The sequence below is a fragment of the Lampetra planeri genome, chromosome 48, assembly GCF_965212315.1.
Source record: "Lampetra planeri chromosome 48, kcLamPlan1.2.h2, whole genome shotgun sequence".
Classification (NCBI taxonomy): Eukaryota; Metazoa; Chordata; class Hyperoartia; order Petromyzontiformes; family Petromyzontidae; genus Lampetra; species Lampetra planeri.
In genome coordinates this window covers 306,038-322,831 of record NC_136154.1, presented here as the reverse complement: position 1 = coordinate 322,831, position 16,794 = coordinate 306,038, and the positions used below count along the sequence as shown (strand labels likewise).

Below are 16,794 nucleotides of genomic sequence, written 5' to 3'. Positions count from 1 at the left end.
CGTGCAATCTTGCAACAGATCGCGTTCCTCTCGCGTTCGCTGCGGGTGTGCCAATATCATTACAGAGTGCTTCGAAGAAGGGTCATTGCCCAAAACGTCGCATATTATACATGTCAAGGAAGTGTTATTGACGACGGTGGAGGGTTTTCTTCGTCACAGAGGTTAAAGGTCTAAGGTTTAAGGCGGAGCCATCGCGGAGGGCAGGGGTGGTCGGTGACGTCACCACGCTTCGGGTATAAAGGCGGCTGCTGCTGCAAGCTGAGCGCGCAGTCTCTCGCGAGCTTTGTCAGAAGTAGTCGGAATGTCTGGACGCGGTAAAGGCGGTAAGGGGCTCGGCAAGGGAGGCGCAAAACGCCATCGCAAGGTGCTGCGCGACAACATCCAGGGCATCACCAAGCCCGCCATCCGCCGCCTCGCTCGCCGCGGCGGTGTGAAGCGCATCTCGGGCCTCATCTACGAGGAGACCCGCGGCGTCCTGAAGGTCTTCCTTGAGAACGTCATCCGCGACGCCGTCACCTACACGGAGCACGCCAAGCGCAAGACCGTCACCGCCATGGACGTGGTCTACGCCCTCAAGCGCCAGGGCCGCACTCTCTACGGCTTCGGAGGCTGAGCGCCCATCTCTCGCACACTAAGCCAACCCAAAGGCTCTTTTCAGAGCCACCCACCTCTTCGAAACTGCTTGCGCCAGTGTTGCCAAACACTTTCTAAATGGAGCACATGTCCTGGGTTGTTGCGCGCCAATTCCTCGTGAGCGTGGTGGACGTTTGCTTGTTGAGTTGGCGAATCTTCATCTGCTTGCACATGAATGAAAGAAATCAAGGTATTCGCGACACGTCACATTTAACAAGGCGTGATTCTTGAACGCGTTAATACAGTACCCATTTCTGGTATTTCACCGAGCGCTTGTATTTTTCCAAATTGCGTTCATAAAACGCCCGTGCGCCGTATTAGACGAGTGGTGAAACAATCCCTCGTAAGAAACAAAAAAACCCACGCTCAAAACACAATATACTGTATTGGGTATTCTCGTCATCCTTTTTAAAACAAAGGCAATGCCATGGCTGCAATTCACTAATATACATGTTTGGACATTACATTGTGTTATATTTGCAGTAAAAATCGATATTAAAGTGAACATCGCGTCCGCATTTCTCATTGGACGCTGATGGAGAGGGATGGTACTAAAAGAGCCACTCAGCAGCGCCGCGCACTACGATCCTCTGATTTGCATCTCGCCTCCTATAAAAGGAGCTCAACGCGCGACCGACATCCACATTCGCTTCCCGTCTGTTCTGACCTGAAGCTGCCTACAACGCGTCGACATGCCCGATCCTCCCGCATCAAAGAGCGCTGGGCCGGCCAAGGTTCCTGCTCCCAAGAAGGGCTCCAAGAAGGCTGTGACCAAGGCTACGCGCAAGGATGGCAAGAAGCGACGCCACCGCAGGAAGGAGAGCTACGCCATTTACATCTACAAGGTGATGAAGCAGGTGCACCCCGATACCGGCATCTCGTCCAAGGCAATGAGCATCATGAACTCGTTCGTCAACGACATCTTCGAGCGCATCGCTTCCGAGGCGTCCCGCCTGGCGCACTACAACAAGCGCTCCACCATCACTTCTCGGGAGATCCAGACCGCAGTGCGACTGCTGCTCCCCGGCGAGCTGGCCAAGCACGCCGTGTCGGAGGGCACCAAGGCCGTCACCAAGTACACAAGCTCCAAGTGAAGCCTCGACTCCACCATTAATTACAAAGGCTCTTTTCAGAGCCACCCACCTCAACGAACCTGCTTGTACCAGTCCTAGCAAGAGTACAAAACGAAACTTCCAACAAAGCCCCGGTTCACGCGGGGACATTGTTCGCTCATTGAGTGAAGTGGAGAGATCGAACGCATTTTAACATGTTTCCACGTGAATAAAAGCGATAACAATATTCATGGCACATCATATTCACCAGCAGGCATTTCTTGGACTTGTTTGTCCATTGATTTCATCTGCAGCCCATTCAGATATTACATTGGATGTTTGGCGCCAAAACCTTGCAATGCAATATATTTAATTCGTGGTTGTATTTTCGGGCAGGAACTAACATTTTGCACGTGTACATATATGTAAAAGTAAGCGCCTAGCATGGATGACTCGTGCAGTATAATTGATCATCATCTCAATGCCAAGAGAATATATATCTATTCCTGTGATCACCTCTTTCCGACATTTTTACGTATTACTGTTTCCAATGAAGTGCAGTTTCTTAACACTTTATTTAGATCATGCAGAGCACTGTAAAGTTGTTTTCGGAAAGGTGTTTGCTTGAGAAAATAACATCCGTTAAAGACATCGACGGCGCTCAAAGGGTACTACTGCATCGTGATGCGGCATTCTGAAATGATCCAAACTGTGAACATTTTGTTGATTAAGAAGAGTTGACGACTCGAGATCATTGCACGCTGCCAACCAATCAGCACGCTCCCCTTCTTCGCACGTCACGACTCCGCTGACCAGTGAGCGCGCGCTCTGGGCTACATAAGCCGCCTTCTCCCCGCCTGTGAGAATCTTTGCCCTCACCAAGCCATGGCTCGCACCAAGCAGACGGCTCGCAAGTCCACGGGCGGCAAGGCCCCCCGCAAGCAACTCGCCACCAAGGCGGCCCGAAAGAGCGCTCCGGCCACGGGCGGCGTCAAGAAGCCTCACCGCTACAGGCCCGGCACCGTCGCTCTGCGCGAGATCCGCCGCTACCAGAAGTCCACCGAGCTGCTCATCCGCAAACTGCCCTTCCAGCGCCTCGTCAGGGAGATCGCGCAGGACTTCAAGACCGACCTGCGCTTCCAGAGCTCCGCTGTCATGGCTCTGCAGGAGGCCAGCGAAGCGTACCTTGTCGCGCTCTTCGAGGACACCAACCTGTGCGCCATCCACGCCAAGCGCGTCACCATCATGCCCAAGGACATTCAGCTCGCCCGCCGCATTCGTGGCGAGCGCGCTTGAACGCCCAGCTCGGCCCTCAAAGCACAACACAAAGGCTCTTTTCAGAGCCACCACTTACTCATGAAAACGCTTCCATGTGTGTTCTTCAAAGTTCGGGTGCCGGAAACCTTCGTTTGCTGGTCACGGCTCTCACGAGTCGTCAGGCGTAAGCGACAATGAAGTTCATTTTCTATACCCCGCCGCTCATATTTTTCAACATCACACGTTGGTGTCGTATATAAGCGTTGTGAAACCATGCTTACATAATGTTCAACAAAAGGGTTATTTTGGTGAAATATATTAACTATTAAACCCAAAGATATTGGTTTATGTTGTTTCAAGCCCGAGCTGATAAGAAGTTCACATTTTGCAAACTAAGAGACTGAATTATTCACGCACATATATTTTTAGGCATTGCCCGAACAGGCGGTTAAAGGAAAATATATATACACCGTATAGGCACGTGGGCGATCAATCACGAGCTCAAGGCTATCACAATGATTTCTTATAACCAATGCGGTCCCTCAAAATGATTATTATAATCAATAATACATTGATATTTGCGGAATCCGCTTATAAGTTTGACTTGCCAGCATGTGCCCATTAATTAACTCTATCATGCTTAAAACTTGAACCTATTAAGTACGTGTATCGCATTGTTTCATTCATAAGATGCGTGCCCGCATTAAAATATATATGGATACAAATAATTAAAGTCAACATCGAATCCTCGCGTCCCGGCTTTTCATTGGTGGCTCAAGGAGAGGGCGGGACTCGACCGAGAGGAGCCAATCAGCAGCGGCGCGCTCTACGATCCTCGTCTCCGCTATAAAAGCCGCTCCGGTGGTGCGTGTCAACGTCACAAATCGTTCGTACTTTGTCTCCAGTGCTTTTTGCATCCTAGGTCGCTTAACAATGTCTGGACGCGGCAAGACCGGTGGCAAGTCTCGCGCCAAGGCAAAGTCCCGCTCTTCCCGCGCCGGCCTGCAGTTCCCCGTGGGTCGCGTTCACAGGCTGCTCCGCAAGGGCAATTACGCCCAGCGGGTCGGCGCTGGAGCACCCGTCTACCTGGCCGCCGTGCTCGAGTACCTTTCTGCCGAGATCCTCGAGCTGGCTGGCAATGCCGCCCGCGACAACAAGAAGACGAGGATCATCCCCCGACACCTGCAGCTCGCCGTGCGAAACGACGAGGAGCTCAACAAGCTCATGGGCGGCGTGACTATCGCCCAGGGCGGTGTGCTGCCCAACATCCAGGCCGTGCTGCTGCCCAAGAAGACCTCTCAGGCAAAGAAGTGAACGCGCCGCCGCCTCTACCACCACAACAACGGCTCTTTTCAGAGCCACCCACTTACTTGCAAAGAGCTCGGACAGTCGTACACAGGAGTTTTGTTATACTGGTAGGAACGAAGTGGACCAGACCACCAATAGATTAATGTGTCCGTCCGTCAACATCGCCCCCTACTGCAAACATTTGGCATGACCCTACGAAAACCTTGACTCAGTGACGCTATCCTGGCTAAACAAGTGTAACATTCCCTTATAATTCCCTCAGCTTTTAATTAAAACATTTAAATTAATGAGGCTTTCCTGGCTAAACACGTGTAACATTCCCTAATAATTCCCTGAGATAGCTTTTAATTAAAACTTTGAAATTAAATAAAACAACTAACAGCGCCCTAATAATTCCCTGAGATAGCTTTTAATTAAAACTTTGAAATTAAAAAAAAACTCACAGCGCCCTAAAGCCTACAGCTAGGCCTAAAGCCTAGAACTAGGCCTGAAACTCTCCATTCGTGTCGTACCCCCGCGTGTGTGAAAGGGAGTTATGTTTAACAATGTTACATTCCCTCATGTTTTTAAATAGAAACATTTAAATTTAAAGCTTTTACATGAATCATTAAATCATTTAAATTAAAAATTAACTCACAGCGCCCTAAAGCATACAGCTAGGCCTAAAGCCTAGAACTAGGCCTCAATCTCTCCCTTCGTATCGTCCGATTAGGTGTAGCAACATCGCCCCCTACTGCAAACACTTGGCAGGACCCTACAAAAACCTTTTGACTCAGTGGGGCTTTCCTGGCTTAACAAGTGTAATAATACATTATGTTTATATTATTTGGTTATTCGTTCCTACCAGCCCACCCCGCAGGGTCCTGTTTAATAAGGACACCGTCGTCGAGTTGCCCTCGTCCCAAATTGCTCGCAATTAAACGAATGCTCTGCTCATTCCAGATACCCTTTATGTCTAATTTAGGAACGGTATTTGAGCAGCATTCCAACATTGCATCAATCATGGAACATGGTTTAGAATAAATTGGGATGCCTATTGGAAGAAAGAATCGTGTTTATTATAGAATAAAACTCGCTCTTTTTGAGCGGTCAGAAAAGGGATCAAATGAGCACATCAGCTCAGGGTTGTGGCCGGTGTTAGCTGATAGTAAGCAAAAAAGTACTGGTAAACGCTGGGGATGTCAACACTCGGTAAAGTATAATATTACTTGTCAAATAAGATGGTACAAATATGTGTAGTTAAATATTTTTTACATGGTTAATAACATCTTTCCAATGATTACTCATTCGTGTTACTTAGTGCAGTAAATACGTGTTACTTATTGCAGTAAAAACAACCCATCGGATGAACCATCCTGCGCTCCTAGAATATCAACTCTGTCGGTGCATTAAACGTAAGATTATATATTTTCTTTAAACATTCGACTGCAGAGTCACTTGAGTTGAATTTGAGTGGTGATGATTGTGCACCGTGCCTCGATCTTGTTCAAGGCGCGCGACCCTTCTGCAGTGCGTGAGCTACTCACCTCTTGCCACGTAAAATGTTAAAATTTCTATTTAATGTCGGTTAATTTTGAGTAATTTTCTTCAGTTTGTTGTCCATCTGAAAATCCATATATTTATTCATTTCAAAGTTCGATTAAAACGTCCAGTTAAAAGTTCGGTGACAAGGGACTGTTGACATGGCGCGCAGTCCTCACCATAGCGCGAGAGGAGGAATCGCGAGCGCGCGAGGCAAAACTTAAATAGAAAATATTTCGTTGGAATTAAATATGAGTAGTCTGTTGAAGCATCTTGTCTTGCAAAAAATTCGAGTGCGTTTTAAATAGTGTTCATCAGTAACACTTTTGAAAACCGACAATCGTCATAGCATGCCCTGACCGAACAATGTCTCCCAAATGTTGGTTGTTCACTTGTTTTGAATTATAATTTATATCGTGAGCATTGTCGTATATTGCATAAGTAACGTACATTAAAGAAGTGATCTTCGTGATAATGTATCAACTAGATGCATGTAAGTATGAACGTTACGGGAGTAATCGAGCCCAAAGGCAGGCGTGATAAACACAGTGAGTATGGTGGCAACTCCCTCACCAGAGCTGAGTTCTGGATGATCTCAGCGACGTCCGCATTCAGTACGCCGCTTCTATAATAACCTCGGGCCTGGAGAACACTCGTTTCGAATTCGTGAGAGCGCTGATTTCGATTTCAAAGAGGCGAGGCGATAAAAGCGACGTCTTGAGATGGCGGAAACTGCTCCTGCTCAACCACCAGCTGCGGCTACTTCAGCGCCTAAAAGCCCCAAGAAGAAGCGCGCCGCTCCAAAGGCCAAGAAGGTCGGCCCCAGCGTGTCCGAGCTCATCCTCAAGGCTCTGGCCAGCAGCAAGGAGAGGAACGGCGTGTCTCTTCCTGCGCTCAAAAAGTCGCTTGCTGCCGGAGGATACGACGTGGAGAAGAACAATGCCCGCGTGAAGTTGGCCATCAAGAAGCTCGTGGCCAAACACGCCGTGGCGCAAGTGAAGGGCAGCGGCGCGTCTGGCTCTTTCAAACTCAACAAGGAAAAGGCTGCCGCAAAGGCGAAGCCCAAGTCGTCAACGGCAAAGCCCGCAGCTAAAAAGCCCGCGGCAGCCAAGAAGGTGAAGAAGCCCGCGGCAGCCAAGAAGACCGCGCCCAAGAAGTCTCCCAAGAAAGCAAAGAAGCCCGCGGCTGCCAAGGCGGCCAAGAGCCCCAAAAAGGTGAAGTTGGCTGTTAAGCCCAAGAAGGCGGCGAAGAGCCCAGCCAAGCCCAAGGCTGCGAAGCCCAAGGTCGCTAAGCCCAAGACCGTCAAGGCCAAGGCCGCCAAACCCAAGGTGGCCAAGCCCAAGAAGGCCGCGGCCAAGCCCAAGAAGACTGCGCCAAAGAAGTGAATCCGATCGGACGACGCTCGATTCACTCCACCTCAACGGCTCTTTTCAGAGCCACCCACTTAGTTAAAAAAGTGAACCAGATGCTGCTGCGCTTCCATTAGTTCATCGGTAACACATGACAGTGTATTACGTTGCTGTTGAATGCGTGCCATATTCTGTAAGTCAAACCCATTTACGGCGTGGCGATGGTTGCTCGCCTTGCCTCGGCCCTGATCAAGGAGCTCGACGCTTGGTGCAGTTCAATCGTGAGGATTTGTGTAGATTGGATAAGTTACGTACATTCGCCAAATTAACTATAACATTTTACCCACTCGATGTGTTTTAAGCATTGATGTGATGGGAGTAATCGAGCCCGAAAGCAGGGATCACAAACACAGGCGAGGCGGGTGGCAGCTCCCTCACTCGAACGGAGTGCAGAGTAATCTCAGCGACGTCCGAATTATGTGTTGCACCTCTTCATTCCGTCATCATGTTACTGGTGCCAAATATGGAATTTAGTCTAAAAAGGTATTGATTCCAGACAGCTTTACTCAATTTGCCTTCATTCGCTCGTTCTCGCCTTTTCACTTTGTTTTGTAAACATTGCGGTGCACCATCTAAACTTCTCTATTAAAATTAATTTCTATACGTAAATATCGCATTGTTTGCAATGTCTTTCTTACTTTGGGAGAACTAGTTGGTGACGTTCACTCAACTATTGTGTTGGAAGCCGTTTAGCTTCACACGATTATAAAGTTAGTTCATCTTGTTCACTTGAAAACAAGACCTTACACCGATTATTCACTCCACGTGCAATCTTGCAACAGATCGCGTTCCTCTCGCGTTCGCTGCGGGTGTGCCAATATCATTACAGAGTGCTTCGAAGAAGGGTCATTGCCCAAAACGTCGCATATTATACATGTCAAGGAAGTGTTATTGACGACAGTGGAGGGTTTTCTTCGTCACAGAGGTTAAAGGTCTAAGGTTTAAGGCGGAGCCATCGCGGAGGGCAGGGGTGGTCGGTGACGTCACCACGCTTCGGGTATAAAGGCGGCTGCTGCTGCAAGCTGAGCGCGCAGTCTCTCGCGAGCTTTGTCAGAAGTAGTCGGAATGTCTGGACGCGGTAAAGGCGGTAAGGGGCTCGGCAAGGGAGGCGCAAAACGCCATCGCAAGGTGCTGCGCGACAACATCCAGGGCATCACCAAGCCCGCCATCCGCCGCCTCGCTCGCCGCGGCGGTGTGAAGCGCATCTCGGGCCTCATCTACGAGGAGACCCGCGGCGTCCTGAAGGTCTTCCTTGAGAACGTCATCCGCGACGCCGTCACCTACACGGAGCACGCCAAGCGCAAGACCGTCACCGCCATGGACGTGGTCTACGCCCTCAAGCGCCAGGGCCGCACTCTCTACGGCTTCGGAGGCTGAGCGCCCATCTCTCGCACACTAAGCCAACCCAAAGGCTCTTTTCAGAGCCACCCACCTCTTCGAAACTGCTTGCGCCAGTGTTGCCAAACACTTTCTAAATGGAGCACATGTCCTGGGTTGTTGCGCACCAATTCCTCGTGAGCGTGGTGGACGTTTGCTTGTTGAGTTGGCGAATCTTCATCTGCTTCCACATGAATGAAAGAAATCATGATATTCACGACACGTCACATTTAACAAGGCGTAATTCTTGAACGCGTTAATACAGTACCCATTTCTGGTATTTTTGCGTTAATTATTTCCAGCTGCAGCCGATTCCGATATTACGTGGAGCATTTGGCGCCACAATCTTACAGCACACTCGTCCTAATTGACGTAGCGTGCCGGAATGCTAATCTCCACCTGTACAGCACAACAGCGAAGTTATTTTTCTCCACCGAGCGCTTGTATTTTTCCAAATTGCGTTCTTAAAACGCCCGTGCGCCGTATTAGACGAGTGGTGAAACAATCCCTCGTAAGAAACAAAAAAACCCACGCTCAAAACACAATATACTGTATTGGGTTTTCCAGTCATCCTTATTAAAACAAAGGCAATGGCCATGGCTGCAATTCACTAATATACATGTTTGGACATTACATTGTGTTATATTCACAAGTCCTTTTTGCAGTAAAAACGATATTAAAGTGAGCATCGCGTCCGCGTTTCTCATTGGAGGCTGATGGAGAGGGATGGTACTAAAAGAGCCACTCAGCAGCGCCGCGCACTACGATCCTCTGATTTGCATCTCGCCTCCTATAAAAGGAGCTCATCGCCCGACCGACATCCACATTCGCTTCCCGTCTGTTCTGACCTGAAGCTGCCTACAACGCGTCGACATGCCCGATCCTCCCGCATCAAAGAGCGCTGGGCCGGCCAAGGTTCCTGCTCCCAAGAAGGGCTCCAAGAAGGCTGTGACCAAGGCAACGCGCAAGGATGGCAAGAAGCGACGCCACCGCAGGAAGGAGAGCTACGCCATTTACATCTACAAGGTGATGAAGCAGGTGCACCCCGATACCGGCATCTCGTCCAAGGCAATGAGCATCATGAACTCGTTCGTCAACGACATCTTCGAGCGCATCGCTTCCGAGGCGTCCCGCCTGGCGCACTACAACAAGCGCTCCACCATCACTTCTCGGGAGATCCAGACCGCAGTGCGACTGCTGCTCCCCGGCGAGCTGGCCAAGCACGCCGTGTCGGAGGGCACCAAGGCCGTCACCAAGTACACAAGCTCCAAGTGAAGCCTCGACTCCACCATTAATTACAAAGGCTCTTTTCAGAGCCACCCACCTCTCCGAACCTGCTTGTACCAGTCCTAGCAGGAGTACAAAACGAAACTTCCAACAAAGCCCCGGTTCACGCGGGGACATTGTTCGCTCATTGAGTGAAGTGGAGAGATCGAACGCATTTTAACATGTTTCCACGTGAATAAAAGCGATAACAATATTCATGGCACATCATATTCACCAGCAGGCATTTCTTGGACTTGATTGTCCATTGATTTCATCTGCAGCCCATTCAGATATTACATTGGATATTTGGCGCCAAAACCTTGCAATGCAATATATTTAATTTGTGGTTGTATTTTCGGGCAGGAACTAACATTTTGCACGTGTACATATATGTAAAAGTAAGCGCCTAGCATGGATGACTCGTGCAGTATAATTGATCATCATCTCAATGCCAAGAGAATATATATCTATTCCTGTGATCACCTCTTTCCGACATTTTTACGTATTACTGTTTCCAATGAAGTGCAGTTTCTTCACACTTTATTTAGATCATGCAGAGCACTGTAAAGTTGTTTTCGGAAAGGTGTTTGCTTGAGAAAAGAACATCCGTTAAAGACATCGACGGCGCTCAAACGGTACTACTGCATCGTGATGCGGCATTCTGAAATGATCCAAACTGTGAACATTTTGTTGATTAAGAAGAGTTGACGACTCGAGATCATTGCACGCTGCCAACCAATCAGCACGCTCCCCTTCTTCGCACGTCACGACCCCGCTGACCAGTGAGCGCGCGCTCTGGGCTACATAAGCCGCCTTCTCCCCGCCTGTGAGAATCTTTGCCCTCACCAAGCCATGGCTCGCACCAAGCAGACGGCTCGCAAGTCCACGGGCGGCAAGGCCCCCCGCAAGCAACTCGCCACCAAGGCGGCCCGAAAGAGCGCTCCGGCCACGGGCGGCGTCAAGAAGCCTCACCGCTACAGGCCCGGCACCGTCGCTCTGCGCGAGATCCGCCGCTACCAGAAGTCCACCGAGCTGCTCATCCGCAAACTGCCCTTCCAGCGCCTCGTCAGGGAGATCGCGCAGGACTTCAAGACCGACCTGCGCTTCCAGAGCTCCGCTGTCATGGCTCTGCAGGAGGCCAGCGAAGCGTACCTTGTCGCGCTCTTCGAGGACACCAACCTGTGCGCCATCCACGCCAAGCGCGTCACCATCATGCCCAAGGACATTCAGCTCGCCCGCCGCATTCGTGGCGAGCGCGCTTGAACGCCCAGCTCGGCCCTCAAAGCACAACACAAAGGCTCTTTTCAGAGCCACCACTTACTCATGAAAACGCTTCCATGTGTGTTCTTCAAAGTTCGGGTGCCGGAAACCTTCGTTTGCTGGTCACGGCTCTCACGAGTCGTCAGGCGTAAGCGACAATGAAGTTCATTTTCTATACCCCGCCGCTCATATTTTTCAACATCACACGTTGGTGTCGTATATAAGCGTTGTGAAACCATGTTTACATAATGTACAACAAAGGGGTTATTTTGGTTAAATATATTAACTATTAAACCCAAAGATATTGGTTAATGTTGTTTCAAGCCCGAGCTGATAAGAAGTTCACATTTTGCAAACTAAGAGACTGAATTATTCACGCACATATATTTTTAGGCATTGCCCGAACAGGCGGTTAAAGGAAAATATATATACACCGTATAGGCACGTGGGCGATCAATCACGAGCTCAAGGCTATCACAATGATTTCTTATAACCAATGCGGTCCCTCAAAATGATTATTATAATCAATAATACATTGATATTTGCGGAATCCGCTTATAAGTTTGACTTGCCAGCACGTGCCCATAAATTAACTCTATCATGCTTAAAACTTGAACCTATTAAGTACGTGTATCGCATTGTTTCATTCATAAGATGCGTGCCCGCATTAAAATATATATGGATACAAATAATTAAAGTCAACATCGAATCCTCGCGTCCCGGCTTTTCATTGGTGGCTCAAGGAGAGGGCGGGACTCGACCGAGAAGAGCCAATCAGCAGCGGCGCGCTCTACGATCCTCGTCTCCGCTATAAAAGCCGCTCCGGTGGTGCGTGTTAACGTCACAAATCCTTCGTACTTTGTCTCCAGTGCTTTTTGCATCCTAGGTCGCTTAACAATGTCTGGACGCGGCAAGACCGGTGGCAAGTCTCGCGCCAAGGCAAAGTCCCGCTCTTCCCGCGCCGGCCTGCAGTTCCCCGTGGGTCGCGTTCACAGGCTGCTCCGCAAGGGCAATTACGCCCAGCGGGTCGGCGCTGGAGCACCCGTCTACCTGGCCGCCGTGCTCGAGTACCTTTCTGCCGAGATCCTCGAGCTGGCTGGCAATGCCGCCCGCGACAACAAGAAGACGAGGATCATCCCCCGACACCTGCAGCTCGCCGTGCGAAACGACGAGGAGCTCAACAAGCTCATGGGCGGCGTGACTATCGCCCAGGGCGGTGTGCTGCCCAACATCCAGGCCGTGCTGCTGCCCAAGAAGACCTCTCAGGCAAAGAAGTGAACGCGCCGCCGCCTCTACCACCACAACAACGGCTCTTTTCAGAGCCACCCACTTACTTGCAAAGAGCTCGGACAGTCGTACACAGGAGTTTTGTTATACTGGTAGGAACGAAGTGGACCAGACCACCAATAGATTAATGTGTCCGTCAACATCGCCCCCTACTGCAAACATTTGGCATGACCCTACGAAAACCTTTAGACTCAGTGACGCTATCCTGGCTAAACAAGTGTAACATTCCCTTATAATTCCCTCAGCTTTTAATTAAAACATTTAAATTAATGAGGCTTTCCTGGCTAAACACGTGTAACATTCCCTAATAATTCCCTGAGATAGCTTTTAATTAAAACTTTGAAATTAAATAAAACAACTAACAGCGCCCTAATAATTCCCTAAGATAGCTTTTAATTAAAACTTTGAAATAAAAAAAAAACTCACAGCGCCCTAAAGCCTACAGCTAGGCCTAAAGCCTAGAACTAGGCCTGAAACTCTCCATTCGTGTCGTACCCCCGCGTGTGTGAAAGGGAGTTATGTTTAACAATGTTACATTCCCTCATGTTTTTAAATAGAAACATTTAAATTTAAAGCTTTTACATGAATCATTAAATCATTTAAATTAAAAATTAACTCACAGCGCCCTAAAGCATACAGCTAGGCCTAAAGCCTAGAACTAGGCCTCAATCTCTCCCTTCGTATCGTCCGATTAGGTGTAGCAACATCGCCCCCTACTGCAAACACTTGGCAGGACCCTACAAAAACCTTTTGACTCAGTGGGGCTTTCCTGGCTTAACAAGTGTAATAATACATTATGTTTATATTATTTGGTTATTCGTTCCTACCAGCCCACCCCGCAGGGTCCTGTTTAATAAGGACACCGTCGTCGAGTTGCCCTCGTCCCAAATTGCTCGCAATTAAACGAATGCTCTGCTCATTCCAGATACCCTTTATGTCTAATTTAGGAACGGTATTTGAGCAGCATTCCAACATTGCATCAATCATGGAACATGGTTTAGAATAAATTGGGATGCCTATTGGAAGAAAGAATCGTGTTTTTTAAAGAATAAAACTCGCTCTTTTTGAGCGGTCAGAAAAGGGATCAAATGAGCACATCAGCTCAGGGTTGTGGCCGGTGTTAGCTGATAGTAAGCAAAAAAGTACTGGTAAACGCTGGGGATGTCAACACTCGGTAAAGTATAATATTACTTGTCAAATAAGATGGTACAAATATGTGTAGTTAAATATTTTTTACATGGTTAATAACATCTTTCCAATGATTACTCATTCGTGTTACTTAGTGCAGTAAATACGTGTTACTTATTGCAGTAAAAACAACCCATCGGATGAACCATCCTGCGCTCCTAGAATATCAACTCTGTCGGTGCATTAAACGTAAGATTATATATTTTCTTTAAACATTCGACTGCAGAGTCACTTGAGTTGAATTTGAGTGGTGATGATTGTGCACCGTGCCTCGATCTTGTTCAAGGCGCGCGACCCTTCTGCAGTGCGTGAGCTACTCACCTCTTGCCACGTAAAATGTTAAACTTTCTATTTAATGTCGGTTAATTTTGAGTAATTTTCTTCAGTTTGTTGTCCATCTGAAAATCCATATATTTATTCATTTCAAAGTTCGATTAAAACGTCCAGTTAAAAGTTCGGTGACAAGGGACTGTTGACATGGCGCGCAGTCCTCACCATAGCGCGAGAGGAGGAATCGCGAGCGCGCGAGGCAAAACTTAAATAGAAAATATTTCGTTGGAATTAAATATGAGTAGTCTGTTGAAGCATCTTGTCTTGCAAAAAATTCGAGTGCGTTTTAAATAGTGTTCATCAGTAACACTTTTGAAAACCGACAATCGTCATAGCATGCCCTGACCGAACAATGTCTCCCAAATGTTGGTTGTTCACTTGTTTTGAATTATAATTTATATCGTGAGCATTGTCGTATATTGCATAAGTAACGTACATTAAAGAAGTGATCTTCGTGATAATGTATCAACTAGATGCATGTAAGTATGAACGTTACGGGAGTAATCGAGCCCAAAGGCAGGCGTTATAAACACAGTGAGTATGGTGGCAACTCCCTCACCAGAGCTGAGTTCTGGATGATCTCAGCGACGTCCGCATTCAGTACGCCGCTTCTATAATAACCTCGGGCCTGGAGAACACTCGTTTCGAATTCGTGAGAGCGCTGATTTCGATTTCAAAGAGGCGAGGCGATAAAAGCGACGTCTTGAGATGGCGGAAACTGCTCCTGCTCAACCACCAGCTGCGGCTACTTCAGCGCCTAAAAGCCCCAAGAAGAAGCGCGCCGCTCCAAAGGCCAAGAAGGTCGGCCCCAGCGTGTCCGAGCTCATCCTCAAGGCTCTGGCCAGCAGCAAGGAGAGGAACGGCGTGTCTCTTCCTGCGCTCAAAAAGTCGCTTGCTGCCGGAGGATACGACGTGGAGAAGAACAATGCCCGCGTGAAGTTGGCCATCAAGAAGCTCGTGGCCAAAGACGCCGTGGCGCAAGTGAAGGGCAGCGGCGCGTCTGGCTCTTTCAAACTCAACAAGGAAAAGGCTGCCGCAAAGGCGAAGCCCAAGTCGTCAACGGCAAAGCCCGCAGCTAAAAAGCCCGCGGCAGCCAAGAAGGTGAAGAAGCCCGCGGCAGCCAAGAAGACCGCGCCCAAGAAGTCTCCCAAGAAAGCAAAGAAGCCCGCGGCTGCCAAGGCGGCCAAGAGCCCCAAAAAGGTGAAGTTGGCTGTTAAGCCCAAGAAGGCGGCGAAGAGCCCAGCCAAGCCCAAGGTCGCTAAGCCCAAGGTCGCTAAGCCCAAGACCGTCAAGGCCAAGGCCGCCAAACCCAAGGTGGCCAAGCCCAAGAAGGCCGCGGCCAAGCCCAAGAAGACTGCGCCAAAGAAGTGAATCCGATCGGACGACGCTCGATTCACTCCACCTCAACGGCTCTTTTCAGAGCCACCCACTTAGTTAAAAAAGTGAACCAGATGCTGCTGCGCTTCCATTAGTTCATCGGTAACACATGACAGTGTATTACGTTGCTGTTGAATGCGTGCCATATTCTGTAAGTCAAACCCATTTACGGCGTGGCGATGGTTGCTCGCCTTGCCTCGGCCCTGATCAAGGAGCTCGACGCTTGGTGCAGTTCAATCGTGAGGATTTGTGTAGATTGGATAAGTTACGTACATTCGCCAAATTAACTATAACATTTTACCCACTCGATGTGTTTTAAGCATTGATGTGATGGGAGTAATCGAGCCCGAAAGCAGGGATCACAAACACAGGCGAGGCGGGTGGCAGCTCCCTCACTCGAACGGAGTGCAGAGTAATCTCAGCGACGTCCGAATTATGTGTTGCACCTCTTCATTCCGTCATCATGTTACTGTGGTGCCACAGCGACGGGGCCGCTCGGCCGAGCCAGGGAGCCGCCCGGCTTCCACCGCCGCACTGCACCCCATCACCCCCCCCACATAAACACGCACCCGCACCCACGTAGGGCCTCGTGGTCGGGTCACCTACCCTGAGTTTTCACCCGAGGGCCCCCTAGGGGGGTTACCCCACGGTTTCTCAGGGCCAGGGAATTGGACAGGACCCTTCCCAGGCCAAGTAACACTGCGGCGCCGTGGGCGGATTTGAGATTGCACGACCACGGCGAGCTCAGAGAGCCCCGCAGTTAGAAACGCATACAAACACAAACACGGGTCAGCAAGGCAGATAGCTGGGATCAGGACCCGGGACGACTGATTGGTCGAAAGTTCAAAGGCCGGCGGGATCGCAAAAGAGCGGGAAATCCTAGGCTCAGGATTGGTCGAGAGACCAAGGCGGTCGGGACGGGGGCGCCTAGCCTTTGATGTGAATAGTTTAAAAGAAAACGCAGGGGCAGTAGGGAACTCTCTTCTTCTGGAGTTTGGACACGGGGTCAGCGACGAAGGAGTCATCGGGCGAGCCGCTAGATTGTCTGCAGGACGATCTGAGCGCCGCAAGGTCACCAAGGACTACAGACGGTATCGTGTTGCGCGCCTTACAACACCTCAGAGCGGAGGGTAGGATCCGTAGGAGAGGGTTAGTTCGGGGTAAGGACGAGTAGGAAAGCGGTTTAGCAGAGAGCGCAGCATAGAATAGGGCTGTGGGGGTCGCTAGCCCCCGAGATCCCTCCCTCGATAATACTAACGGCCGGACTAACATCATCAATCGCCCCCCCGCTGCTAAGCGAACCGCCGCTAGGCTCCTCACCCAGGGTGTGGGAGCCGTCACCCGAGGATTCCCCTCCACCGCGGGTCCGCGTAGCAGGCATGGATAACCACGCACGCGCACACCCACACACAGCTCTGCACGGCACTCACCCAACCCTGACCACTCACGTTAGGATCGCGCACCTGTGTTACACACGTCGTGAACGTGCGCGCACACACGCGTACAGCTCCACACGCGATACCCACTCC

General features: G+C 49.7%; 10 protein-coding genes across 11 annotated transcripts; all 10 read left to right on the top strand.

The window, feature by feature from the left end:
* Window positions 1-279: 279 nt before the first annotated feature.
* On the top strand, window positions 280-667 carry LOC144733784 (histone H4). Its single transcript, XM_078615802.1, has one exon. The coding sequence runs from the start codon at window positions 302-304 to the stop codon at window positions 611-613; it is 312 nt and encodes a 103-aa protein (XP_078471928.1). The 5' UTR covers window positions 280-301; the 3' UTR covers window positions 614-667.
* Window positions 668-1,325: 658 nt separating this feature from the next.
* LOC144733782 (histone H2B type 3-B) lies at window positions 1,326-1,772 on the top strand. The gene has a single exon (XM_078615800.1). It carries the CDS (start codon window positions 1,326-1,328, stop codon window positions 1,725-1,727), a length of 402 nt encoding a protein of 133 aa, XP_078471926.1. The 3' UTR covers window positions 1,728-1,772.
* Window positions 1,773-2,555: 783 nt separating this feature from the next.
* LOC144733781 (histone H3) lies at window positions 2,556-3,034 on the top strand. The gene has a single exon (XM_078615799.1). It carries the CDS (start codon window positions 2,571-2,573, stop codon window positions 2,979-2,981), a length of 411 nt encoding a protein of 136 aa, XP_078471925.1. The 5' UTR covers window positions 2,556-2,570; the 3' UTR covers window positions 2,982-3,034.
* Window positions 3,035-3,823: 789 nt separating this feature from the next.
* Window positions 3,824-4,299, top strand: LOC144733783 (histone H2A-like). Its single transcript, XM_078615801.1, has one exon. It carries the CDS (start codon window positions 3,876-3,878, stop codon window positions 4,254-4,256), a length of 381 nt encoding a protein of 126 aa, XP_078471927.1. The 5' UTR covers window positions 3,824-3,875; the 3' UTR covers window positions 4,257-4,299.
* A 2,133-nt stretch (window positions 4,300-6,432) lies between these two features.
* Window positions 6,433-7,789, top strand: LOC144733775 (histone H1.2-like). The gene has a single exon (XM_078615793.1). It carries the CDS (start codon window positions 6,494-6,496, stop codon window positions 7,154-7,156), a length of 663 nt encoding a protein of 220 aa, XP_078471919.1. The 5' UTR covers window positions 6,433-6,493; the 3' UTR covers window positions 7,157-7,789.
* Window positions 7,790-8,216: 427 nt separating this feature from the next.
* On the top strand, window positions 8,217-8,611 carry LOC144733778 (histone H4). The gene has a single exon (XM_078615797.1). It carries the CDS (start codon window positions 8,246-8,248, stop codon window positions 8,555-8,557), a length of 312 nt encoding a protein of 103 aa, XP_078471923.1. The 5' UTR covers window positions 8,217-8,245; the 3' UTR covers window positions 8,558-8,611.
* An 801-nt stretch (window positions 8,612-9,412) lies between these two features.
* LOC144733779 (histone H2B type 3-B) lies at window positions 9,413-9,877 on the top strand. The gene has a single exon (XM_078615798.1). The coding sequence runs from the start codon at window positions 9,431-9,433 to the stop codon at window positions 9,830-9,832; it is 402 nt and encodes a 133-aa protein (XP_078471924.1). The 5' UTR covers window positions 9,413-9,430; the 3' UTR covers window positions 9,833-9,877.
* Window positions 9,878-10,660: 783 nt separating this feature from the next.
* LOC144733776 (histone H3) lies at window positions 10,661-11,138 on the top strand. Its single transcript, XM_078615794.1, has one exon. It carries the CDS (start codon window positions 10,676-10,678, stop codon window positions 11,084-11,086), a length of 411 nt encoding a protein of 136 aa, XP_078471920.1. The 5' UTR covers window positions 10,661-10,675; the 3' UTR covers window positions 11,087-11,138.
* Window positions 11,139-11,971: 833 nt separating this feature from the next.
* Window positions 11,972-16,429, top strand: LOC144733777 (histone H2A-like). Of its 2 annotated transcripts, XM_078615795.1 has the most exons (2): window positions 11,972-12,357; window positions 16,420-16,429. In XM_078615795.1, exons 1-2 carry the CDS (start codon window positions 11,981-11,983, stop codon window positions 16,427-16,429), a joined length of 387 nt encoding a protein of 128 aa, XP_078471921.1. In that variant the 5' UTR covers window positions 11,972-11,980. The 2 variants fall into 2 exon arrangements, with proteins under 2 accessions (XP_078471921.1, XP_078471922.1); XM_078615796.1 differs by lacking the exon at window positions 16,420-16,429 and having other exon boundaries at window positions 11,972-12,378.
* LOC144733774 (histone H1.2-like) lies at window positions 14,534-15,265 on the top strand. Its single transcript, XM_078615792.1, has one exon. It carries the CDS (start codon window positions 14,597-14,599, stop codon window positions 15,257-15,259), a length of 663 nt encoding a protein of 220 aa, XP_078471918.1. The 5' UTR covers window positions 14,534-14,596; the 3' UTR covers window positions 15,260-15,265.
* Window positions 16,430-16,794: the final 365 nt, after the last annotated feature.

Coding starts and splice junctions, on each gene's coding strand:
- LOC144733783 (XM_078615801.1), top strand. CDS start 3,876: ATGTCTGGACGCGGCAAGACCGGTGGCAAGTCTCGCGCCAAGGCAAAG.
- LOC144733779 (XM_078615798.1), top strand. CDS start 9,431: ATGCCCGATCCTCCCGCATCAAAGAGCGCTGGGCCGGCCAAGGTTCCT.
- LOC144733781 (XM_078615799.1), top strand. CDS start 2,571: ATGGCTCGCACCAAGCAGACGGCTCGCAAGTCCACGGGCGGCAAGGCC.
- LOC144733782 (XM_078615800.1), top strand. CDS start 1,326: ATGCCCGATCCTCCCGCATCAAAGAGCGCTGGGCCGGCCAAGGTTCCT.
- LOC144733784 (XM_078615802.1), top strand. CDS start 302: ATGTCTGGACGCGGTAAAGGCGGTAAGGGGCTCGGCAAGGGAGGCGCA.
- LOC144733774 (XM_078615792.1), top strand. CDS start 14,597: ATGGCGGAAACTGCTCCTGCTCAACCACCAGCTGCGGCTACTTCAGCG.
- LOC144733776 (XM_078615794.1), top strand. CDS start 10,676: ATGGCTCGCACCAAGCAGACGGCTCGCAAGTCCACGGGCGGCAAGGCC.
- LOC144733775 (XM_078615793.1), top strand. CDS start 6,494: ATGGCGGAAACTGCTCCTGCTCAACCACCAGCTGCGGCTACTTCAGCG.
- LOC144733777 (XM_078615795.1), top strand. CDS start 11,981: ATGTCTGGACGCGGCAAGACCGGTGGCAAGTCTCGCGCCAAGGCAAAG.
- LOC144733778 (XM_078615797.1), top strand. CDS start 8,246: ATGTCTGGACGCGGTAAAGGCGGTAAGGGGCTCGGCAAGGGAGGCGCA.